This window comes from Ctenocephalides felis, unplaced genomic scaffold (assembly GCF_003426905.1).
Source record: "Ctenocephalides felis isolate EL2017-DRISC unplaced genomic scaffold, ASM342690v1 CF-g0.4_SCAFFOLD_03572, whole genome shotgun sequence".
Lineage (NCBI taxonomy): Eukaryota > Metazoa > Arthropoda > Insecta > Siphonaptera > Pulicidae > Ctenocephalides > Ctenocephalides felis.
This window is the reverse complement of record NW_020539726.1, coordinates 20,924,042-20,951,949: the sequence shown is the minus strand read 5'-3', so window position 1 is coordinate 20,951,949 and position 27,908 is coordinate 20,924,042. Positions and strand designations below refer to the sequence as shown.

Below are 27,908 nucleotides of genomic sequence, written 5' to 3'. Positions count from 1 at the left end.
AAACGCTGTGCAAGGGAAAAGTTCTGGATTTCTTAGATATTTCGTCTGCAAATGGTGTTGCCATTTGTTGAAGTAATTAACGAAATAAAGTTTCCCAGTCTGATCGCAATAGAAAATATTTATTTGCCAACCGACTGACTCGAAAGTGATAGCTCGGGTTTTAAGTCATTTAAGAAAAACTTTTATACGGTCGGGGTGTCTCTTTAGTATTTATGAGACAGTGGTAATTGCAACGGAGAATAATTTATCTCCATAGTTTTCAGTAATTAATTTTGCAAGATTCATGAGGTAGAAAAGAAGTTAGTCAAACGTAACCGGATAAATTCTGCGGATATAGAGTGGTTTCTAGAATATTTAGTTTCTCTACGAGTTTTATACTATATTATATTCAATTCAGATTTGGTCATAATTATATACTTTTATCTCTATATGAAAATACATTGCTCTTGCATACGTGAAAGTAATTGCTTCGGATGGATATTTATTTTTCACGTGATGAAAATTCTACTAGTATGCTTATATACAGTTGTCGTTTACCGTGATATATCATTTTGTTTTCACGTTTTGTATAATAAACCGTCGAAATGGAACTACATGCATATCTACAATGGTAATTGTAGATAGCAAACCTTTTCCCACATTCTGCAATTTTCCACGGAAATTGTTCGATAGAGTTTATTTTATTACATGCCAGTAAAATTTTAATTAACAACGCATAAAATATGATTTAGTCATAATTTAAAAAATAGCAAATTAAGCTAGAATTAAATATTATTAATGCACACAAAACGTTTGTCTGTCCATTACAAAGTTGTGCGTCCCTGACCTGCGTATTTCGTTCCAGCAGAGTTTTTAATTACATATTTCAATATTTGCTGTAGTTTTCATATCCACATGAAAACATGAAACTCGTTACCGAAATGTAAAATGAAAACTGTGCACCAGCGCGTGCGAAAGAAATTTCTTTTTGTTGCGTTTTTTTTCATGAGTATCAGTTAAAAGACCAGCCATGTAATAAAATGGATTCGTATTCGGTGCACCTTTGCACATTGTAAAAAAAAATTGTAAATTGAATAAAAATTGTTGAATTTAAATTGTGTTTCTGGTATAAGATGACATAGGTAAATATTTAATGGCTGATCAACAACTGATGTTAATTTAGCATCCACCTTTCTATATACTCATCTTGTATGTAGTTATGAAATGTATTAAACTCTCCTTCGATTAACTCAACAAGGTTATAATTTAACCCTTGTAGCTGTGGACTGTATTAAAACTGATTTGTTTGTATATTATGTATTTGTTACAGTTTTTATTATAATCACTGATATGTTACTAAGTTATAATGAAAGAAGATTTATTTATTTATTATTTATTACACATGTTGTTACAAGGACTTTACTTTTGAGCAGCGAACAATTAGTCCCATTAAACTCTTCGCTACCCCCTCTACCACGGGTAGCAACCATCTTGTGTAAAAGCTCAATGCCATGAAGATTGTCACCTTCATGGCCAATATAATAAAATGAAAATACGTCCGAACACATCTATGAGTCGAAAGTTCGATTTCTCTAAGGTATCATTGTATGTTCGTATTCTATTAATTTCTAATAAATCAATTACCACAATCTCCATTAATTAAATCATTTATTTACTCCTGTAAAACAACTTCTTACACATGGCTTTATAAAAGCTATAACTTACATTAATTTTTCGCGGTCAAGCCATTAATCCTCGTCCTGCTATTATTGTAATCTCAAAGAACGATTTGTAATTTGCGCTACTGATTGTATTATATTACACTATTTAACAGCCGAGTGTTTCGCATATGCGATGGTAATTTATTTTCTAAGTCGTAACTTGAATATATAAATCAACACTTGCGATTTATTGTTGTGAACATGCAAATGTAACAATTGTCCGGTGAATTTTATCGCTGGGAGACTTAATGCTCATACGCACTCGGGAGTATTAGTTTTAAATAATAGAGTTATATGAAACAGGTGCTAGGTGTTTAAGTTTAGAATTTTAATTTTGTTTTTATTTTGCTCAGAATAAGTGTCGAAAGGCATTATTGAAAGGCTTATTGCATTTATATGTCGTAGGTTTTAACTGCTTTTACAACAACTTAATTGTAAAGGTTGATTCGTTGTTGCTTTTACTAATTGAAATTGTACAACATTTGTTATAATTTGTACAATATCACAGTAAACTTTGAATCATTTCAGAATTATGAGAAATAATTTGAAATTAAGACATGGGTAGTACTGTCTCAGGGCAGATCCATGAGCTCATCAGTTAAACTCCAACTCGAATAGTATGAGAAATGCTTCATTGCCATTTTACATTGCAGTGCCCTAAAGTATTCAAGTATTTCAATAGAATTTGTATACAATAATTTTATCGTTCCGTAAACCTATCGTAGATTAACCAACTATTCATATAATCGGGCAAATATTTGAATTGAATTTAAAATTAATGAAATCAAATATATAGAACAGATTTAAGAAAAATATATAGTTAATGCCCGAACCTAGAAGACAATACTATTTTCAATCTATTTTTAAAACTCGAAACCTATACTATGACGAAACTTTGTAATATGACCAAATTAGCATCTTAACTTATATCTATTTTATTACTCTATGTTTTATGCAGTTTGTAAAATTTTATGCGACACCTCTAAACTAGAACATTACATTAAAATCACATCAAACAGATAATAAAATTTCAAAATCAATTTAAATTTTTAGTATTTGCAAATATATAAATTGCAATTGGAAAAGCAACTTTCGAATTTTACTCAAGAAATCCATATAAGAGAAAGGAATTTAATGAAATATTATATTACTGAACATATGGTCAATGATAATGCTTATGGCAGCTTTTATTACTTGTCACTTTCGATTTGACTTGTCGACTTGTGATTATTTCTAATACTATTTTATGTTGCAAAATGTAACTTAAGATTTTATGCAATGGAAATATTTGTGTATTTTTTGCAATTAACTAAAGAATTCAACTATTTTACTAGACATGATATACTTTATGATCTTCCTTCTATTGCTTATTCACACAACCAAATAAGAACATAAAGAAGCGTTACCAAACGGTCGAAATTTGAATATTTTTTTCTTGCCAACAAGCATGAGTATTTTTAGGATAATTCATTCCAATTACACAAATGGAAGTGAAGAACAAAAAAAAAGTAATGTCAAAATATTGACGCTTTCACACTCAAGAAATTAATTCGGGTAATGAACGAACACAGAGGCGACAATAGAAAAAAAAGCGGTCCCTGAGATAATATTTGCGATGCCTTTTGAAACGATGAAAAAATAACATCGTTTATTTGTCGAAGAGCGTTCGTCCATTTGAATAATTTATTCATACGCGTTCGAAATACATGACCAGAAGTGTTTTGAACAAACTGAATGGCTCTCATGTTCTGGTACTTGGGTCCGTCTTGAATTATTTCATAAAAAGAAAATGACGGACAAAATATGGAAGTAATGACTTACAAAAATGATCCATGGAGAAATGTCGTAACTTGTCGTCATACTTGATGTTTTATTTGTGTATATAAAGTAATATTTAATCAATACTAATTATGGAAACATTAGTGAAGTGGATATGGCAAATGAGTTGAACTCCAACTTGATTCATGGAAGAAACATATTTCAATTGGAAAAATATTTTGATCTATGTTTTGATGTGGAAATTGTTATCACTACTGCCTGATATCAGGTTATCCAGGGCAGGGTTTAAACTCACGACACTGTCCACACAAGGTAGTGCACTTAACCATTACACCAAGGAACACCCTTCTGCATCTTTAAGTATAATGTTATAATTAACTTGTGATATCTACCTAAAAATTAATAATGAAAGTTATTTTTATGTTTTTTAAATTTAATTTATAGTTATGTCGTCATAGTCATATAGATTTTTGATGATATTGATTCAAGTTTTTATTATTCTTGCATGAACAAGTTCTTGTTCTAACTGTTTTTAATCGTTTTAGTTACACCTCATTAAAGTTTTAATCAATTTAAGTGAACACCAACGGTTCTCCAATTCTAAATACCTACTCTATATTAACTTTTGCAAACTAATCCAGTATGTAGATATATAATAAGACTCTTATAAAACCACTTTTATAATTATAGAGTCACTTGAACGCTCTTTGAAACGGTCTCCATTTCCTGACCGTCTTTGCTAATTGCGCCAACCGGTGTAAATTTTATATAAGTGAAGTGGAGCTATCTTCTATCTCAACATAAATTTACTATATATTGATATCGCAACTAGAAATTTACTGAAAGCTTTAAGGTGTCATAATGTGTATACTTTGCCAACTGGTGAACATAGATTTTGTAAAAATTGTAGCTATTGTGAAAATTTTATTTGAGGATTTTATATTAATGCAATCTTGCCTAAATTCATTTGAACGCTGAAAACCAGTCTATTTTGGATAAGGATTTTTTGGACTTGTTAAACTTCAAATTAGTCCATTGTTGACCCTTTGGCTCTAACAACTGATGTTTATACTTGTCACCAATCAATAACACGTGCTTGACCATAAACAATATCGAAACATCTCATATCTCATACTACCATCAAGTGATCTAAACTATGAATGGATTATTTTTCAAAACTTCCCAAATCAATCAAAGCTTTGGCGTGATTTTATCAACTGTCTCCCGATCCCATTGTTTTTGTGCCTCATATGGTAGCTGTAAGAAAATCGTTAATGCTTCACAGAATCGTATACGTGAAGAATTCGATGCGTGCGGCGATGAAAATCAATCATGCATTCGAAATGACTGATCACCTGTCAGGTCACATACTGATAAAAATGGAATTACTGTTATGGGCTCATGAAGATGGGGCAAGGCCTCCTTTATGATAGACTGCTAAGACAATATACATTTTATTACTGTTTACTGACATTATTGATCTAACAGGGGTTGGAAGATGAAGACTTACTTACCCCATGAGTGAAGTCGGATTGCTCTTGAAGCATGGTTTAATGAAAATAGATTTTTGGACCTATTCTCAGATAACATGGATATGTTGCACTATTTGTCGCTTATGGTTGCATAACATATTTCAAATAGGAGTATGTTTAAGATTTGCTGTCCTTGGTGCACCTATTTAATTTTTTATTAAACATGTTTTGTTAATGTTGGCTCACAATGTGTTGGTAGTCATGCAACTGTTTCTGCAAACTAATTAGTTGCTAAAGTCCTGTTTTCCTGAAACATCTCCAGAAGACTCAAAAGAGCAAACTCTTTAGATTTAGCAAGTTAACATCAATCTAGATTGATCATCTGATCAGTTTTCTCTATTAGTCAAAATTACTGAATGCCTTTCCAGGCACATTGTTATCATATGGAAATGAAAAAATATTATTTATAAACGTTGTAATTAATTCTTATGTAGCATTTTTAGTAGGATTCAAAAAGGCAATGTGCTTATCCATAATCTATATTTCTAAAATATAGACAGTCTTTGAAATATTTATATTATTCATGTCCTAAGTCTATTTTTGAAAGAACAAAATGGATAAGAAAACCATCACCTTACAACTTTTATTACTTCTTTCTAATAAAACTGTTTTCCAACCCTATTGTATTTCTACTTGGGGTTGAATGATGACTTGTTTAAGCATTTATTGGAATTTCGTGTTGTTTACGGAAGAAGTTGGAGGGTAAGACAATCATGGAATAGAAAAACTAATCTATAAACATGAAGGGTTAGTAAAATTATTTGCTTTCACTTACTATCATTTGGGTAAAACTATTGAAAATATTGATATTACAATGATAGAGTTAAATATAAATCATATTTATTTTACATTATTGGATATTTTATTGAAAAGAAATCTGCACACTTGTAATTGTTCAACATTGATCATACTCTTTCCACTCGCGATTTAGGATACCCGGACGTACAAATACTAGATTTTGGCATTTGATTTAGACACCTTAAATACTACCAAATTAGATGATGTTCTTTGAGGATTGCGTGTAGATATTTAAAAAATCAAGATTATTCATTAACCATTATTTAAAAACCGATTCCTGTTTCAACAGTGAAGTTCGATTCTATCAAGAATATATTTTACTTGTGTCTGTAGAATGAATACGTAATAAATGCGAACTGTGTAGGTTTATAATAAACCTTAGTAATGTTGCATAATTATTATCAGTTCCACTAATTGAGATCCGGATCGCGGAAACTGGATACTTCATACTGTGTACGGGTTTCTGGATTTTGCTCGGCAATTAGGAACCGCGCTTCGTTCAGTCGCCATTGATAGCCAGCCATGGAATAGACTTTGTTGGCTATCATGGAATTGAAGGGCTAGGGAAAAATTTATTGAATGGATTATAGATATTTTTATTTATTTTCTGAAGAGTGCTTTCACCATACAGCTAGAGTAAATAATAGGAAGAAATATATATTATTCATATGAGAATTAGTAGTGCATGGCATAGTGCCTGAAGACAAATTTCTGGAACTGTACCAGAACTGTAACTTAATATTTTTAAAAGTTCTCGTTAAATTCTGGACATTTTTTTCTAAGACATGCCAAAATGTTTATAAAACTTTGAAACGTTAAGATGCAATTCAAGTACATTGTTTGAGACATATAATTGATGAGGTAAATAAGTTATTATATATAGAGTTTGGTCGAAATTACCCAATACAGCTTATAGAACATGCAATAGTTTTGATTGTAGCAAAATAACTAGAAAATAGAGTTAGCTAACCTGTTATATAATTAAAAAATTATAATAAATATTTTATAAATTTACCATAATGTTTACCAGCGCCAACTTTAGCTGCAGATCGTTTCGCTCCAACGAACGGCGCTATCTTCTATTCCGTGGGAGGTCAGTTTTAATTGGCGATGATTCGGTTCCGGTTATTAGATCTCTGTTTGCCTAGGTCGGCTCGCAACGCGAATGCGTGCGTAATTTGCGCGTAATGGCAAAAGCTCTTGCTATGCTACAACGATTCTAGACTATAGACACATAAAACAATAATTATTAACATAAAATCGTTTGTTCGAAAATATATTGTAAGAATCAATTTTATTTAGTACGCGCTAGAGAATATTTTCGAGTTTCGTGATTCTATAAATTATCTGTTAGTTGCAATATTTAAGTAGTGCAATTTACAAAATAGTCTAATCAAGTCAGTACTCGTTGAATGATTTTGCTTTTTGGATATAAGCAAAAGATAAATAATGTATTGTATTTATTTAAATAATAATGTAATTAGTGATTTATAATGTGCTTCTTAGTAATTGTAATAATCACTAATTATGTTTTCTGTAAGTAAATGAGGATACGTTTTCATATTTTTATTAATGCTATTTGGGTGGACAGTACGGACATACAACTTCGCACTGCACAAGCTTATAAGAAAATTAAGGGTAATTTAGTAGCTAGAATAATACTGTAATAGACGAAGGTAATAATTTATTATTGAATAATTACCATGCTAATTATAATGACATGATTTATATACAATTATATATTATATACAATTGCTTCTAAATCAGAAAAATAATTCGTTCTTGTATGCTTGTGGAAAAATGAGCAATCTGAATAGATTTATTTTGTTTTCAAGTTATTCTTTCGAAATATTTTCATTAATTTTTTTTGTATCTTATAATTATTTTCGATTATTATTTTCTTATATTTTTGGTGATTATTATTTCGTAATTTTTACATAAATAAAGAAAATATGTGTAGAATTTCGATATGTTCTCTACAAACAATATTGTCAAAAATGTATAGAAATTTTTCATAAGTATTAATTAAGAAGATGAGTTATTTTTCTATTAACTACCTCTCGAAAGCCCATCGAGGATGTATGCTTCCAACTTTAAAGCTCTTCTAAATGGTTTTAAGATGCAAAATAATATTAATTAGAATGCATTAACTTTATAATTACGCTAATTAAAATATAAACTTGAGTACTTTGCATGTAATCATAAACAAAACATAAAGGTAATAAAAAATAATTGTAGTAATTATAAATTCAATCTAGGAAAGTTATTACTGTATTGTTACTATTTGAAAGCAACTAACGTAACGCAAATGCACATGTGCATAATGCAATTCGTGTAATACGATATGAATAAATTTTAATTTATGTTTCATTTTATGTAATTTATGTATACATATATAAATGAATAAGTAATATACAATGATACAATGTAAAGTGCAATAACTTGATGAAGAAATATACAATTTAATTGTTAATATACAATAAAGTTAATATAGTTAGTACAGAAAACAGTAGTGTATTCACATTTAAAATCTAATATACTTCTCACTCATAAATTTTCATATTGTTATACTTAAGCATATATTATTATTATAACTTAGACTACAAAATATTATAAACGTGTTACATATTTTATCTTCTCGGGCGGCTTGTTCTTAATATTAGAGCAGATTTTCAATCCCGTGTTGATTATATTGCGGTAAAAATGCAAGATTGTAAATTACGTTGGTATACATGTATATTTTTCTAACGCCTTCAGGTTGGAAACAAGTTATAAAAACCATTTCACATCATTAATATGAAAATTCTGGTGAGGTAAATCAGATCGTAGAACTATTTACGTTCTCTTGTAAATGTCGAGAAAGAGTGACATGCTATTTAATCGTAACTTTCTGTTTTGTTAAACTTTTAATATGGATATTTTGCTAGAAACTTATATATTATAGAAAATTGAATATAGGATATGATTTGTAGTGCTTCATTAATTAATGCAATTATATTTTTTCCAAATATGGCAACCAAAATTGGTGACCCTAACGTAAATATCTAGACACCAGCACCTAGTACAGCCGTACGGTATTATTAAAATTGTCTTTAAAGAGAAAATAAAGTAGATATCATTTTTATTTTCTAAAATGTGCTGATGAAAATATAAATTTGAAATTTTTTATTCTCAAAATTTTGTGTTACAGAACGCTTTACAATATATGGAATTTGATATGTTAACAACTTTTCAAAAGACAAATAGTAATAAGTCAAGAGCACTTAATAAATGCATTAATTATCTTATGAGTTTAATAATCTGATACATAATTATCCTTCATTTTTAAAATTATAGAGAAAATTGTATCCAGTTTTGACGTGGCGACATATAATGAACAGCGTAGCTATGCTGCGACATACAATTGAGCATTTTGCAAAAAAATACAGGTGCTCGAATATGCATATGAAATATTATTATGAACGCCTGTGGCATTTGTAGAATTAACATACGAACATAACAGTGGTGGCAAACTAGAAAATATAAGAGGGCCACTTTTAAAATAGTGGCGAGAACTCACTGAAGACCACACGCCAACGATCTTCGGATCGATTCTTGGCAATGATAGATAGAATTTCAAATGTTGAGTTAAAACTAAATATTTGAAGTTGCTAAAATTGCATAAAAATAAAAGTAAAGAAGTAGAATTTAAATAGTTAATTTGAATTTTATAGAATGTGAATTGTCGCATTGAATTTGAATAAAATTAGAACTAAGAAGAAAAAGCAAGGTTAGAATTGGAATATATTATAAAAATGGAGTAATCGGTTATAAAGAACAAAAAACAAAAATTGAATATAATTGGATATAAAGCTAGTACATTTTTCGTAAAAATGAAGTTTATATTTTTTTCTATTTTACCTTTATCTCACCTGATACATTATTTAATGACATATCTACACAGTGCGTAGTACATTCAGCAATACAACGGGCAAAATGATAATGAGAAATTGCACTAAAATAATGATATCGTATCCGTCCGGTAACAAGTTTTTCATACATTCTACATATAGGTTGAGAGAACTCTTTTTATGAAACATATTTGTAATAAGTATTGAATATTTATTACTGGTTTGGTATTTATATACCCTGTCACAGTTGTATAACTTATAGGTAAATGGAGGTAAATTGTGCAGGCAACTTGTTGGTTGTAAACGTAAAAATCAATTGGATATTTGAATAAATGTTGGTATAAATTATACTATAAATTAGAGGCGTGTAAATTGTGCTATCGTTTATATTAATAAACTGTAGGTACTCAGAGTAAATTGACTCTTTGGCGTTTTGATATTTATTAGCTGCAATTCTAATAAATGTTATTCATTAGGAACATCAAATGCAAGAGAAAGTAATATTAGTTTCTTCTAGACTTGGTGCAGATACGATTGTTTGGAATGATGAAAATAATTGATTCAATTTTAATATAGATTGATATATTATTTTTATCAATTATACTTTGTAATCACCTAAGCATTAATTATTTAAAATAAATATGTTTCAACAAACTGATCACTTATATAAGGTTATCAAATTCGGTCTATAGAAGTTCTTAATCAAATTAATTGACCTCTGATTGTAACAGTAATTTATACACATTTATTAGTTATGCCTGTATGTATATATATTTCATTATTTTCTTTTAAAACTATGTGATAAAGTTTCAAATTCCTTTTATCAGCTTCAAACTTTACTACATAATGATGAAATGCTTACGAATATTTCATGATAGTTCTCCAGTTCAATAAATAGATAGCATTGCTCAAAAAAAGTTTTCCAATCGAGACATTAAATAACTCTTGCTATTTTCAATTTCTTCAAATATAAAGTATACTTTTATTATATACATCATATATCTCAGCATTTCGGATCTTCATATCTAAATATCTATACTATACCTCGGATTGTAACTCATAAAGTTACAATTTATATTTTAACAGTACTCCGAGGATGCAGAACGTCTCGCATATAAATTGAATTTCTCTAACTTTCGTTAAATATGGGAAGACATTAACAGGGGATGCGCAGTTTCGATGATATATTTTAAACTTTTATAAAGTATTACGTATACTTTTAAAGAGGACATTTCCCATGTGCGCTCTCTGGAAAGACGCTGTTTTATAGTTGCAAATGTAGAATGAGCACTGGTCGACCAAATATTCAAACCAGCAATTTTATACATATGAGAAAATCATTGTCGAAAAAGAATTTACACATAATAAACTTATTAGAAACATATAAAACTGTAATTAAATATCTGATCGTTTTACAAATTCGAAAATGTCAAGACTCCACACATCACTCCTCGTCTAGGGTTGACGACGAATCTTTTCAAAGGTGATCGGAAACACGTTGTGTTTTATTTCTGTCTACTAATCCCGTAGAAATCAAGAGAGTTAATTAATTGTAAAATTGGCTTGTACATTTGCTATTCTCTTGGCTTAGTGCTTACAGTAATACTGCCGCCTAGCCCGCGGAAGACCGGTGGTCGGGGCTAGTAAATGTGCTTTTAATTAATATGAGCTATGAATAAAATTTGGAACTGTATAATAAGATTAAGGCCCGGGTACGATATTACATATTCAATCAAATGAAAATTATTTTTTTTCCATTTTAATAAATTTTACCCTTGCTTTTCCTTTAAAAATGTTTTATAGTGGCGCGCGTGTCACAGTTGCTCCGAACGGGCGGACTTTCAACGTTCCTGTATTATTCACCGCAGATAAATTCAGACGATTTAGTGTTCCGCTTAAATCAGAATCAGACTTTCGTATGCACAGGTGTGCGTTTAAATTTTCTCTAGCTCTAACCAGATGTGCAAAAGTATTTTTATTCTCACCATCAGTTATAAAAATATATATTATCTATTTGAACATTTTTTAACTAATATAACAAAATTTAACCACTTGACTAAACAATTCTTAATGTCATTGTATATTAATTTTCTGTTTTTTTTTTTCAGAATGACACAATGCGTGTGATGTGGGCTTTCCATGCCTCCGAGCCGGTCTCGGGTGCAGTGGCACCAGGCTCCTTGCCTTATGGAGCATCGGTTGTCCGAGGGACCAGATCTCTATTTCTGGGCCAAAGAGTAAATCAAAGCAAACCACCACCAGAGACGAATTCTAGGGTTTGGGAACTCAGGAACCCAGAAGTAGAGCTTCCACAAGGCGAAGACACTTTGTACTGGTGTCGAGTCTTTAAGCTTCCAGAAAGTATTAATAAGAAGAGCCACATGATTCGGGTAAGTCATAATAATAATACTTATATTAGATACATAGACGATGCCTTTAAAAATTGAAAAAAAAAAGAAAAAGTGTAATCTTTGCTATAGTTCCAAATGTCTCATGCTAATTTCTGTCAAATCACACGTAAAAGATCTGGTAAGCTGCAGGACAACAAATACAGTGATCATTAGAAAGCAGTTGTCCTTAACTAGCAGTGCTTTCAATTTATTATTTAGGTCTATTAGTATATAAAATTTTTAACTTCCTTTATCAAACCACTATATCTCGCTGACACCACACATCGTTCATTTACTAAGATGTCACGAGCACTTTTACCGAACTGGTAACTTCTTTAAACGACATTACATTGAATTACAGCCGAACCGACATTTTCTAGTAGTTTCTGTAGTTTGCAGTAATATCAACTTTAACTCTCTCGGTGGCAACTTTATTATTTTGCGACGACTCAGCAATAATTTTATATCTTGTGTAATTCTTGCTCTAGTTCTCTTAATTCTTTTAACTTTGAAGAACAGTTTCATAAAATGTTGGGAGCACTATTTTATTTAATAAAGTTAGTTCGATGTAAGTTCGAAGAGATCCTTGTAAAATTGAGCTGCTAAAATTATAAATGCAATTGGAAAATGAAGCGTTGCCGTGAATTTTTTTTTCACAGGATTGTTTTAAATCTATAAGCTTTAATCAATTCAAATATGTTTATCCACAATGTTTGATTATATTATTTTATTTATAATCAGAAAGAGTTAATTATATTTGCATTGCAATCATGCATAAATTTGAAAATTTTAAATAATGTGGTAGCTTTCATAATTGTCCAATAAATAATTTCTTATAAATTATGGCACTGTTCCTCGACAGCTCGAAAGTTTATCATGTTTCCCCTTCTATGAAAAGTTTTTGTTACCTCGAATCGATCCAAAAATTTTTGAAGTCTTTCGGTTATATGTACATATACCTACGCACTTTCACCCCCAAGATAAGGAAAAAATAGCCAAAGTTCCTGTAAGAGGATTTTCGAAGACGTCAGTTTTCGAAGGAGCTGTCCTCGCCAATATGGAAATGACGTAAGGATGACATGATAGGATTTACAAAAGAGCACGTCCTGTCTTTAGGCCGTTAATTGAAAATGTCAAAGATTAAAATTCGACTAGCAGAGCTTTGATATGATTTGATGTGAAGATTATTAGTCAGTGTCTGGTGGGATACTCACTCAAAGGAACATTAAATACTTTGATGCAAAAGTGGGAAGTACTAATTTGCACTTAGAACATGTAATTAAATAACTTGTGTAATTAGATAATTTGGATCGCTATTTACTTTACTATGACTAGAAACTTCATTCGATAGTCAATGTAGTAAAAGTTTTATGGATTGACACAAGTTGAACCAAATGATTTTTGGACAGGTGTAAATTGTTCCACGGTATTATTCTAAATTTTGAGTTCAAGGCGTGTTTGATCATTTGTGGTTACTGAAATTTCAAAAATGTAAATTTTATTAAATAAAATTTTTGATTTCTTTCCACTAGACTCTCATCTAGATCCAGAGGGTTACTCCCGATATTCCCATAATTCCATAATAATTCGTTTTGGCTTTTCGCCCGAGCAGTTAATTAAATAAAATGGAAAATTTTAACATCCACCCTTTGTTTCAGCGCCCCGTCATATTGAAGCTTAATTCAGTAATTTGTTTGGAAAATGATTTTTGAGTTTTTAGCTATTGTAACGCGAAATGTCAATGGGAGCTTTGGTAATGGATTTACGTAATATGAATTAAAGATAATCAAATACGTCAGTGTCGAAATGAAAATGAAAACTCTACTTTCGGCCTGGTTATCAGCGCGTATAATTCAATCATTTATTTTTCAGTCGATTTAGTACTTTCCTGATGGCTCTTGTAATTGATGGATGTCGGGAGTTGTTAGTTTTAACTTTTATTCATTGTCAGCTAAAAATTTTCACATTTTTATACTGATATTTGCTAGATTAGTATTGTGGGATTGAGCAATAATTATTAAAAAAAAATTTTTTTCAATTTTGTTCAGATACGATCTGTGATATATAGAAATCATCAATACCTCATTTTATGATATGTTTCAACATTACTAAAATATTTGCTAGTCACGACCCAAAATATACACTTATTAGTTTTTCGAAAGTATTTTACAGATTAATAAACAGCATTTACAACATTGTTTTATTGACCATCTAATAAACTTACAACAGAATAACTTTCATTTCAATTTTGGCATATCATGTCTTTAAATTACTATTTTTATTGCCCACCGAAACATTATTGCAAAGTCATAAATAATAAAAATATTTTCTCTTGGTCACTCATATATTGCTCAGATTTATTATTTTAATTATTTGGTGATTATTATTAAGCATACATAATATAATTGCATATTTTACAATTTCGAATCGAATGGATTGGATTAGTAATCGTATTATTATTAAAGGTCTAGTAATCATCAAGCATTTTTGTTAATTTATAAACACCATGACTTATTCATTTTACGGCGAAAATATCATCTATCCCAAGTGGTTCATATTTACATTCTTTTATGGTAATTTTTCACGTATTTCTTCAATTACTTAAATATCAATACATTTTTCAATTGTTCTTATATAATTCATTTAATTTTAGTTATAATAAGATATAGAGATTTTTTTCTTCTTGCAAGAAATGGGCTGAATCTCATACGCCCAAACTTATCAATTAAAATGAGACATAAAGACATAAAGACATAACCCGAAGGAACTAATCTGGTTCAACCCTATTTCATAACCATAATTCACTTGGAATCTTCTTTCAAAGACCAGGAATGAGGCCAGCGGGCACAAAGTCTGCAAGTAGGGTGAATTTAATGCCGAAACATCTTGTTTAAGTTTATAATACCTACATAGACAGATTCACGACTGCAGAGGAAACCCTCGGCAAATACACGAATATTTACCCCCGGGCGTATCGACGGGGTGGATCTATGCAAACATCGGCCGATGTTATATGGTAATAAATTTTGTATATTTTTTTTTAAAGAAGTCGGGCTAAATAGACGGGACGAGGTTGTTGATTTTATTTTTAGAGGAAACCGAAATTAAATAAGGGAAATTAAATATATAAAATTTAACTTTTTTGATTCAGTAATTTTGCATACAAAATGAGAACCAAATTTGTGTCATTACTTATTACCGACACATAGACCTTACACTACATGGACTGCTAGACCTCATAAGTATTCCATTTTATGAAGAGTCAAAAGATGGAAGAGGACTCTGGCGTTACTTAGTGAACGAGCGTGGCCGACAATCGTGGAACACTCCCGATTGATTGCATCAGATTCAGTAATTGCTCAGTATAATGACGACGTCAATAACATTAATATAATTCATTTATCCACTACCCAATATTCAAGTAATATCTTACCAACACAACCTAACAATTCCTTATAGATAACACAATAGATTCCTACATCTCGGCCAAATTTATCCACATGATTAGTAGTTTTAGGAAGGACTTACCATCTTGTTTAATAACAGAGCAACAACAATAAGTTACGCTTACTGTGTAATCCCGTAGTATAGTTTCTGAACTAAACGCACATATTGTAAACATAGAAGGCACGATGGTAAATATTAAGCAACTCTGATTACAATACATACCAAGATATTAAATTAGAAACTGGATAAGTTTATATACAGATTCTGGTGCTCTACACATAGTTTGGCGGTGAATGCAATTCAAACTATGGGATTAAGAAATTGAGGGTTTGGAATTGACTTAATCAGGAGTTATAGATATATTTCAACACACATGTATTTATTATCATTAAGTCATAGGTCGTGCATCGGATAACACGTCCTAGTTTATTATATTTTAATGATTAATTATAAATATATTACTCTGATGATGAACAAACTGAGTCTCGATACTTTTGTAAAATTTGTGCTAAAAGAGTGTTCCAACTCATAATACTTTTGATATACATATGTATTATATCAGTGTTCATATTTATCTGAAACAATTTCAAAAACCGTTTTTTGCGATGCGAATTAAACAATGAAATCTTCATGAACATACTTGACATGTTTATTTCAAAGCTTTTTTCGAAAGCAAAAACATTTCACCATATACTATAGAAATGTACGAATATAAAATATAATGGATTAAGCAGAAAATCATATAATCCTGTAGCTGAAAAAGCGCCCGGCGAACGAAAGCTTGTAAAGGATTTTGGAATATGTATATATATATAAAAATATCTATGTATATAAAGAAATATATGTATATATACATATGTGGGTATTTTTTTTCTTTATCGGGCCGTTATTCGGTTCATGCAACCCTTGTCCGTAGGTCCGTTTGTTTGCGAATCGGATTATTGCGAATGACTCGGCTAATATGATTCACCCACACAAATGAAGATTTATGTACTGATGTATGTAAAGTACATATGCAGAGGCAATCTAAAACATTTTAAAGTATTTTTCAACCTAAACTCATTGGATTGCAAGGAAACGGTCTCGCTGATCTTTGCTAAAATCTAATCTAATTTGTTCAGGATTTTTTAGTGAAGACGAGACGAAATTTTGCAGTTCTCATCTAATTGTAAAGAAACGGCTTGGCCGATCGTCTCTCGAATCATCGCAAGTTTCTATCGAAGAACCACATACATAAACACACAGACTTCTTACAATTTTGAGCTCAAACAATTTAGAGCGACTTGATACGTCGAGAAATCTGATTTTATGGCTAAAACAAAAACTTTTTCTTCCGCCTGCTTAATATTATACATAATGTGGTGATAATGCAAATACAATGACATTGAACAAGAAGTAAAATAATGTTATTTAGGATTGCAAAGTCACATTAAGGAGAGCTGATAAAAAGGCTTGCAATGACGCAGTCTTAAGCAGTCCTCATTTAGTTTTCTTCAGACCAACATGAGCCAGTCGCAGTTTAGTTTTCTTTAAAGAATGAGCTTAGTAGTGCTTTAGTTATCAATGGAGTCGTATTTAAGTTCACTTTTTAAGTTATATGTAAAATGTACAAGAAATCCTAAAATAAACAAATTTTCTACAAGTGGTATAGTAATAGTTCTTATTTTCTCGCATTATTATTTATCCTCTCAATGTTGAGAACATGTGCACATGTTGAAAGGCTATTACAACGTTTGAAATTAGTTTTTCAAGTCTATTTGTTTTATTAGACTTTGATTTCATTCGCTGATATGCACAGTAATTGTGATGATGTTATTGGCAATTGCTTTCAGTCCCGTTGGCGTTCATGTGTGCTCTTAAAACGGATTACATCGAACTAAAATTGTACATCCCCACTTGAAATTATTTAAAAAAAACTTGGTACTCTTTGATCGTAATATATGCAAAGCAAACGCTTGTATTTAAGCTCGATTTTCAATTCAAACATTCCCTTCTTTGTCCTTTTAAATGATGTTACTTTGACATCAAAAGAAATCGTAGGGAATAATATATTTTGTATTAAATACTTGAGCTCTTTTGAGATTGATTCTAATTAAAGATAACACATTGAAACGATAAAAAAATCGATGTAGATTTTTAGTATATGGTTTAAATTTAAATGTGCTGGATAAATGAGATTTATTCATCTGATGTTAAGAGAGAGAGACAATTTTAAGCTAATATGTACGACATTAATAATTGTTGTATGATATTGCTTGACATCTCCTTTATTTATAATTGAAGTGCACTTCACAATAATATGCGATTTAAGATAATATGAAATGAAATTTATATAGATCTGAATAATAAGAGGCTTAAAAATAAGGTATTAGTATAGGATATAAAGAACCAAAAATTATAAAAATCAAGGCGAGTAAAATGTGTTAAAAAATGATTAAAATGTCAGTAAATAGGGCTTTAAATAATCATTTATTTTTGGATACGCACATGTTAAAAGTATTGCTGAAATATGTTTTACTATAATAATATAGCATACTACAATTCTAAATATTGGTGATATTCTGTAAAATATTTTGATAGGATCTATAATCAATTAACTACTGTAATTAATGGGCTTTAAACTCAGCAAGTTATGTTACCAATAATGTAATACTACCAATGCTAATTTTCCATCATAATGCCCATCTCACGATAGAACACAAGAACAATACAATATCGACAGTCTATTAAAATGCTGATAACGACTATTGGCTTACAATTCTGTATACATTTATTGATAGTAAAGCTAGTCACTTGTAGCTATAAAAATTATATAGACATTTGAGCAAGAATAATTTGTTTAGTGTATTGTAATTAATTAGGAATTGTGTGCTGATATAACAATAACTTACAATTGTAAAAATTACAATCATTCAACAATTTACAGTTATAATAATCCTAAAAATTCCAGTGACCTCAGCTTCATTGATATTGATACGACACGCTGTACAAGTACATTTTTTTGCGTGCGGTCTATTTTTCAAAACTTTAATGAATTTTTATAATTAAACCGCTTCTCCTAGGCCTATAATATTTTGAAGTAATCAGTTTCACTATCAACTCTATCAACATGCAAAGTTTCATCAAAATCCCAAAAGAGTAAGCCCGAGGTTCTTCTTGTTAGTACTCAAGAGTGATGTTTTCCTTCCGCCAACTGGCTCAACCGGCGTTGCTATTGATGCCGTTAATTTTGTGAAACTATTAATTACTTAATATTTCAATTCCCTTATGAAATTGATTAATGTCCGTTAATATGTAGTGGGTTGTCGACACCTGATCTGGACAGTAATGGCTACAGTGGGTAACAATTATCTTGTCATGGTTATGCTTATAAATACATTCACCGTAGCCGAGGTTTGATTATTAATTACTATGACTAGCGGCAACGGGTCAGACTTTTATAATGTATGTAATGCTTCCGGTTACTGTAAGCGAAAATGAGAGTAAATCGTAATCGTTAATGTACCAATAATTCATATGTTGTTGCTAAATATGATAAAATTTATATGTTAGTGTAACTGGTTAAGAAACGGAGATTAAAATATTATTATTATCAATATTATTTTAAATGAGCAATTAGAAATAAAATCTTATTAGCTCATCAGTTCAAATTGTACCTGGAGAGTGCATAGTTTTTATTCAAAGAGAATTTTGCTCGCTAAGTATATTTTAAAACTATTATAAACGAATTTTATATTCTTTTAAAATATTGATATTTTTGTATGTTTGTAGGGATACATACAAGCTTTTCAATACATAAATTATATATCTAACTTAAAAATATGGCTTTTAAAATATCTATTTTTTGCATTCTAGAATAACACAAATATTTAGTAACTATTATGATTAATATGTATAAAGTTAGAACAATAATAAAAATTACCCAGTGATAAGGCCTTATTTTGTTTAGTATGAGTATTTAGGCGCTCCTGTAACTAAAAAACCGGTACATTTTTACATAAGAAGAAACAAACATCCTTATCTATTAGCCCGATTCTATTGAAACACGATATGAAGCCCGTTGGAAACAAATAAATAATTAATATTTAGTTTAATGACGAGTCGATAAAATATTTTGACACTTGTTTATACAATTGAATGACCAAAAGAGATATCTGTTTAAAGCAATTATTAGGTTTGAAGTTTAGACGATTCCGAGAAACACAACTTTAAGTGAAAAGCCACATAAAAACAAAAAATCAGCAAATAATGATCTAAATGAAATAATTTGATTGGCCACTGCGTAAAAAGTCTAAGCTCTCTGTTGAAAATAAGTTGCTGCTATATAAATCAATCATTAAACCAATCTGGATCTACGGAATTGAGCTCTGGGGATGTGCTTACAAATCAAATATAGCTATAATGCAGAGAACTCAGTCAAAAAATTTACGTACAATTCTTAATTCTCCATGGTAAATAACAAATGAAACCATTCACAGCGACCTCAACATGAAAACGGTGCAATTAACGTTCAAAGAATTCAAGGAAAAATACAAACGCAAACTGGACTCTCATTTGAACCCAACAAAATAGTTGACATTACTCAACCTTTTGGTATAAGGAGATTGAAACGACAATGGCCTTCAGACTTAGACTTAGGTTAGTTATAATATAATATTATCCTGTTAATTGTTAAACTGAGAAGATCTCATTGGAGCTCTTCTTATCTGGGTAAATGTGTTCTTCTTACAATATACTGAATATTTTATTTAACTTGATTTGGCAAATAGTAAATAAATCTGCACATAAGTCATTTATCTTGTAATTTACTGAAAGCTAAACTTAGCAATTCCATTGCTATAACAGTTGCTTGTTTTTAGTCCGAAAGGATTAAAGAACGTCCTCTTGTTAATAAATATTTAATGGATAAGATAATAGTAAACAAAACTGCACAAAAGTCTTTATCTTACAATATACTTAAAGTTCTCAATATCACTTTGTTTAATAGATTATTTCAAGTGAAACTACTAGATATTACAAAAACACTTACCCCAGTTCTATTTTCATAACGCAATCGCTTATTTTCGAAGTCGAGAGTTTGCGAAAAGTTTTTATTGTCAGTATTAAAGTTGGCACTACAAAGGCACTCAACTATTGATGTTATATGTTTCTTGTGAGTTTACTGCGGTCTCTTGCTTTCCCGATTGTCAGAGGCAGAGGCACGCGTTTTCGCTTATTTGACTTATTTCCGCTTCGCACAGCACAACAGGTGGCGTCTGAGTGAACTTTTTCGAGCTTCCGCGCGAACGAATTATAAGATATCATTGATGTTTATGGCTTTAAATGCAAAACCAACAAGCGATTTATAAGTAAAGTACGAAACCTTGTAATCTTGCAAGGAGGAAACTTAATCTTTTGTTTTAATCCGAGATTTATATTTTTAGGGAATTGCACTTATTGTTCGAAAATGAATACTTTCTTTTTTGTTTTGTGTTGGGAGCTTAGTCTTTGGTATAATGTAAAGTTCCAATATTTTTTTAAATTTGATATGAAATAAGGTATGATTGTCTTGAAATCGTATAATACTTTGAGAAGTTAATTAATAATATTATAATTTTTATAAAGATGTGCTTTTGTTGAAGTTTTTGATTATTTTTGTTCTTCTCATACGATTGGTCATTTACTACAGTTTTTATAAGGGCTACCTCAGGTTAACTATTCTATCAAAACAGGGATTTGGATGAAACCACCTCTCATTGGCCTATAATATTTTAAGGTGTTTGTTTTGACTATCATTTATATCACCATGCAAAGTTTCATTAAAATCCTAAAGTAATTAATCTGAGGTAGTCCTTGTTAGTTTTGCCTTTTGTATTATTTTTATGCTAGATACATTTGCACATATGCATAGCTTTATGCTAAAAGTCCATCAAGTATCATTTCAGACGTAAATATGTTTACCAACAACATTAATATAGGCATTTGTAACTTGTATTGGTTTGTATTGGTTCACTCATTATCACGGAACTATTTGCGGAAATAAACACTCACACACTAGTTTATTATGTTCAGCTATAATAATAAATATAAAAAATATCAAGTATATTTTTATTATTGTAACATTTATTCTCAGATCATATCTTCTCTTATTGTAGTATCTATTACTTACATATCCATGGGCACCTTAATTCGCCCGTACCATCTCACCTTAACGCCTTGGGAGTATCCCTATTTTCTCAGCAGGGCGTCCGCAACCGAAAACCCTGGTTGAAACACGTAAGCCCCCCTGAATGTCTCAAGATGCCTGGAATTTGTTGTGTGCACTAGGGTTTGCCACTTGAGAGTTTATTTTCACACCTATTACACGTGATTCGAATCTGATTCAGTCAGATTCACTGCATTGTCGATGAAAAAACTATAGGAAGATTGTAGGAGTAAAGAACTATTTTACTGACAAGGAGAACCTTTGGTTTACTCTTCTGGGATTTTGATGAAACTTTGCATGGTGATAAGGTCGTTAGTTAAGTATGACATTTAAAAATATTATGTGCCTCTGAAAAGTGGTTTAATTATAAAAATTAATTGAAGTCTTGAGGTTCTCTTTCAAAATTCGAGGTTTTCCTTGTGAGCGAAGTTTAAAAGTAGTATGTGGTATTTCTTAACTTACTGAGTGACGAATTACATATAGATTAAATTATTTTGTTTTATTTAATATTTCCAAATATTATTCAAAAGTTTAATATCAAAATTGATTGATGTACTTGGTCTTTGAGTAGTGATTATATCATTTGTGGTGACAGAAAATTAACATTCTGATACCAGTATTTTAAGTTTATTTGATATGAAACCTTGTATTCATTTTCTGTTATATCTTCATTTTATACAAACGTTCATATTAAAGCTACATAGCAGGACAGACCATTCCAAACGAGCAGCAAATTTGTAGCGAATGCTGTAGCCGCAAAAACCGAAGCCGTAACCGGTACGAAGTCAAACTTTCGCATCATTTTCAGCGGTAATGAATGACGAATGGTTTTCTGGTTGATACATAAAATTGCTAAAGCTTGCACACCATATTTCATCCAAAGTAAAAGAAATATAATATTGATAGGTATTTGTACCTAGTAAAATATTAACTTTGCAATCTAGTTTATGTAATTTTTAGACATGTGAGATAAGGTCTTCCAATGCATGAAATATGAAATAGTTATCTTCAAAGTCACAATATTTATAATAAATTTATTTGAAACAATTGTAATTATTTATCAATTTTCGTTGATCACGGTAAGGAAAGTTTCAGCAATTTGCCTTAAGACACGATGTCATGCGCCACTAGATCAGTTATTGATTAGAATTTTATTGTATAACTTCCATAATGAACTTTTTGCAAATTGCATATTTATGGGCCGGTTATGGTAAGGCTTTGTTATATTTAGTATGGAAAGTTCTTCAGAACATAGCCTTGTCATAACATTGGTCTGTTGTGCGGATAATCGGTCCATTAGTAAAATGCAGTCTAGTTCTATGTAATGCCGTTCTGACGCAACTGTATACAAGTATATTCAAATGTATAGAATTAATTCCCAGGAAAGTTGACATTTCAAAATATTCAATTCTTTCACCTCTACTTCGTATTTAGATGGCCGAAAGACAGAAAAGCCAAAGTATTGAGGCGATCACGTCCAAAGCAGCGGTAAGCCGTCTGTAATGGACCGCGGTCGAAGTTCCATCACAGAGGACTAGTTTAAAGTTAAAGTTGGAGAGGATCGACCGTTTTTCCCTCGGACTACCCCAGTATCACGAGTCATTAGGCAACCGGGCATTAATGCGAAGCAAACTTTACTTGCCACGGATACGTGTGTTTACAACTCGGCCGCATCTCACAGCTCAAGTATTCGAAAGTAATTATTAAAGCTAATAAACCGATAGCAGGGAAAAACTATAGTGATATAGAAAGTTTTGAAATTAGTTTGAGCTTATTCCGAACTTTGTTACGATTTAATAATATTAACAAGATATATTATAATCTCTGGAAGTAGGTGCTATAATTACTGAAATAATATGATCAAAGTGCATGGTACTACATTTTAGATAAGTGATAAAATACACAACTTTATATGATTGCAACATTTAACTCAAATAACATTTATTATTTCAATATATCTGTATTTTGGGTGTTCCTTGGCATAAAACCCTGCTCTGGATAACCTGATATCATGCGGTAATGATATCAATTTTCACTTGAAAGTGATGTCACAGTCCCCTTCTGTCTCTTGACACTTTATAAAATGAAAATTATATGAGGTGTCTAGCAGTCCATGTAAACGCGGCAATAACGAAACTGAAGAACAAGTGAACTTCCAATTGGAAATAGGAAAATTAGAGAGCACTGCGATGCGAAATGGTAATGACAATAAGAAATCTCTCATACTATTCTTCCCTGAATGAAAAAATAGACATTTCAAAAAATTGACATATTTCCGACTTTGAATTGATAACAATTTTGAACTAAATTCGGGCGTAAAAAGTAAAAGTAAGTCGCAAAAACCTACTGAGCTAATAAAACATATTGATATGATGCCATTTCTCAAAGGACTATAATATTTTAAATTGTTCGATTTGACTCAACTTTATGAACTTCATCACCGTGCAAAGTTTCATGAGAATCCGAGAAGAATAAACCAAAGGTTACCCTTGTAAGTACTTTTCTGGTGAAGATCATCATTACTATAACAGCATCATTTTCGAAATTTTTAAAATATAGGATATGCGTCCAAATTACCATGTACACACACTTTAATAATATTTTAATCCAATTAATTAACAATTGCTGCCTTATGATTTTATCCCTTCATTTGCAGCTTTGCTAACATTGTACGACCAAACATCTAAATCCATTCGGATTTTCAGCAATGAATAAAATTTCTGTCGCAATGCAAAATATTCAAACCAAAAAGCACATGTGTATACATTCCGGAGAGACCAATGTTTTGATCTCGTCTTTTGCTTCTATAAACATTTCATTTCAGATAAGTTATTTAATTCCCTACACCACAATATTATCATTCCTTTCAATTGCTCATTTGAATAGTCCGCGAATATCCTATTCGCTTGAAATAGTTTTCATATATGCAATTTCGCATCCATGCCAAATATAAATGAATATAGATAGTTAGTTTACTAACTCTCTCGGTGCGGACGCGCGTGCTGGTATTACTTTTTGGTGTATCGTGTATTAAATAGGAATCCAATTTGACTTGCTGTCTGTACGTGATCACTGTATAAAATAAACGTAAATTCGATTTATATGTACTAGAATTATTAAAGCCAATGTAGCAGGTTGAGGGATTTTTTTCACAAAATTAATACTTAGTACTTAGTATGAAAACTGGAACGTAACATAGCCTTACCATAACCGGCCCATAAATATTGCAATTTGCAGAAAGTTCATTATGGAAGTCCAAAGTCATTATGAAACAACACTTTGGTCTTAAGCACTAGTTAGTCTTTAATAAATAATTTGACAATATTGATGATAATTGTATGATCAGTAATTTTTGATTTCGATGCCTTGTTCTTAACAATTTTTTGTATTCAATATTAATAGCAAATTGAATGTTTGTTGTCAAGAAACTATTACTATCCCGAGTCCTGAGTTGATGGATTCTGTACTGACTTTGTATCTCGGCATCTGTTTGCGGGAGACGAGACTTTGATTTCAAAGACTTGTACATTGTAAAAAGTCTAGAATAGACTGGTTGGTTGGCGGTGTCGGTTCTTTGCGGTCGATTTAATCTCGGATGTGTACACAATGTAAGTATGCAACTATCGCAATGTTGTGGATGAATGGATAGGAGAGCAAAAGCTGTTTTTGCGATTTGTTTGCATATTACGCCATTTAATTCCGGTCAGTTTATGTAAAAGATTTTTTAACCTGCTTTATCAATAGGCTTCTGGTTTTATTATATTTTCTTCCTCATCCATATTACTTATATGCTATTTGAAAATCATTAGTGCATTAGACAAAAATATTTGTAAATTTGTTCATTGGTATTCTAAACAATATCGCTTTGGTTAAGCAATCATTTTTTTAAGATTTTTCCTAATAACATTCCTTATCTGCATTTGAAATTCTCCTTATTTTACGACCAGTCCCTTAATAGCATACAGAAAAATCCTCAAGTCTCTTAGGTACTTAAGCATAATTTCAAATGATAAATCGCCAGAATTAAATCATCGCAACAAACTTATCACCGAAATTTATTTCCGCCCACCAGTCTGTTATCAGATCTCAATGTGGTGGTAATTTTATTCACAGGCGACATTATAAAAAGACTTCAATGAGGCCGTAATAAAATGTGTTTTAATTACACATCCCTTTTGTTATTGTGATGACATATACATAAGTAACAAGATATGGAAATTTATGTGAAAATTTATGAGTAAATTAAAGCGAGGAGATGGGAACTATGTAGGAAGAATTAGATGGGAAGATGAGAGGTACCTACTCAAGATGAGTTGGATGAAAAAAGTTTGTTATTGAAATATTTTTTATATTTGACCGCCAACTAGCCAGCATATTCTATTTGAGAATAAGAGATTTTGTGGTGGAAATTCCCTAACTTAGAAGAAGACCCAGTGGTTGACCATCATCTTTCTAGTTAGTTTATATATTTCTGTATGTGATGTGACCATATATTGCTTTCACTTTTTATTACAAGAAGTAAGAGAGATCTATAATACCTCGCATCTAAAAAAAAATTAATCTTTGATTTTTTTTGACAAAGATTATTTTAAAAACTAAAAATGTTATGCCTTCAGTCTATTTAGCGTAATCTGTCTAGATATATAGGTAGTTGAGTTTTTTTTCTGATTTTATTCTTTTTCAAAATATTTTTTTTTTCTTCCCATCTCCCTGTTTATTGAAGATTTCCCAATGCGGCTTTAGAGTAAAAAAGGGAGGTTATTACATTTCTCATTTTAAACATTTGTGGGAAATTAAGTCTTCAGCAATGAAAACTTACTTATGCGCTTAATTAAACGAAACAAAAGATCGACCGGCAACAAACATAAACGCACTTCTTGTGCTTGATTCCGAGTTCTATATAAAAGTTCATTTTATAGCATCTTACAACGCAATTAAATAAAGTGATTCCTCAAGTTTATTATATTACGGCTTTTACTGATATTATAATATTATAAAAACTGGCGCGAAGTTTATTTTATATTTTGTGTTATATAGCTTAAATAGATATCAGTAATTGGTATATAATAATCTTATCGAAAAATTACTTAATTTTTTGATATTTTTTGAACTCTATAATTGGTGACCCCGACGCGGCTTACCATAATTGGTGGCTTTGATTATCTACGGATTACTCCTATTGCACATTTTAGATAGCCTAAACTGTAATAATTATATTATACAATTTCACCGATAAAAACTACTAATTCAGCAAATCTATCATTTATCTTTCCTAGTAGTTTCCTCGACCGGCGATACCATAAATTACCTCTCTCCGGCCAAAGAAATTTTCAGCGATACCCTTAATTCAAGAGCAACACTTTAGATAATCGTATATAAAATATTAATGTCCATTTGAGCAAATGAATTATAGTCTCCGAATGGTAAAATCCAGTGTTGGGACATTAAACGATTTTACGTTCTAATCTGGCACGAAACGGCAGTACAACACATATAACGAAGTTACTGACACTAAATCCTGCCGGACTTAATGTCATGTACGTGAACTTTTATGTCGTAGTTCTCAATCTTTCGTAATTGATAGATTGTTATAGGTAGAAATAAATGTTTGATAAGCAAGCATCAGTAAATTATTGGACCTAATAATTTATTCATTGTTGGACGTGTGGCTATTGAATGTAACACAACCGATTGGCAGTATATCAGCATAACACATTTTTTAAATATAAAAATCAATTAATAATACTCTAATAAAATATCCTATACCATATAAATATATATGAATGCAATATTGGTTATAACCAATTGATAAAACCGTGACGTATATTCCACCTCGCGTCGACTTTCAAATTATAGAATTTAATAAATAATATGAACAAATATTTGAATAGGATTGTATTAGTGAAGCTGCATTTGTTATATGCTATTCAAAAATGATTCATAAATATTCAAAATACGCGTTAACGTGAAACACAATTATGAATTCGTTGAATTATAAATTAAAACAGAATAATCCTCTAATGCGATCATTTGTAAATTTTCATATTGAGCAAAACAAAAATAATAATTTAATAGATCGATTCATTAATATATCACAATAAAGGTATTATTTCCATGTTTAACAAATCGCGATGTATAAATTTGTAAATGGAATTTTTCATATTTTAAAACTGTTTTATTCAGTAATT

General features: G+C 30.7%; 1 protein-coding gene across 1 annotated transcript in view; it reads left to right on the top strand.

Moving 5' to 3' along the window:
- The window catches only part of LOC113387656 (MOXD1 homolog 2-like), a 300,484-nt gene that overhangs the window by 226,997 nt on the left and 45,579 nt on the right, over positions 1-27,908 (top strand). Inside the window, exon 3 of the mRNA XM_026625014.1 lies at positions 11,808-12,089. Within this exon, the coding sequence (XP_026480799.1) occupies positions 11,808-12,089 (282 nt within the window). The remainder of the gene's footprint in view (positions 1-11,807; positions 12,090-27,908) is intronic.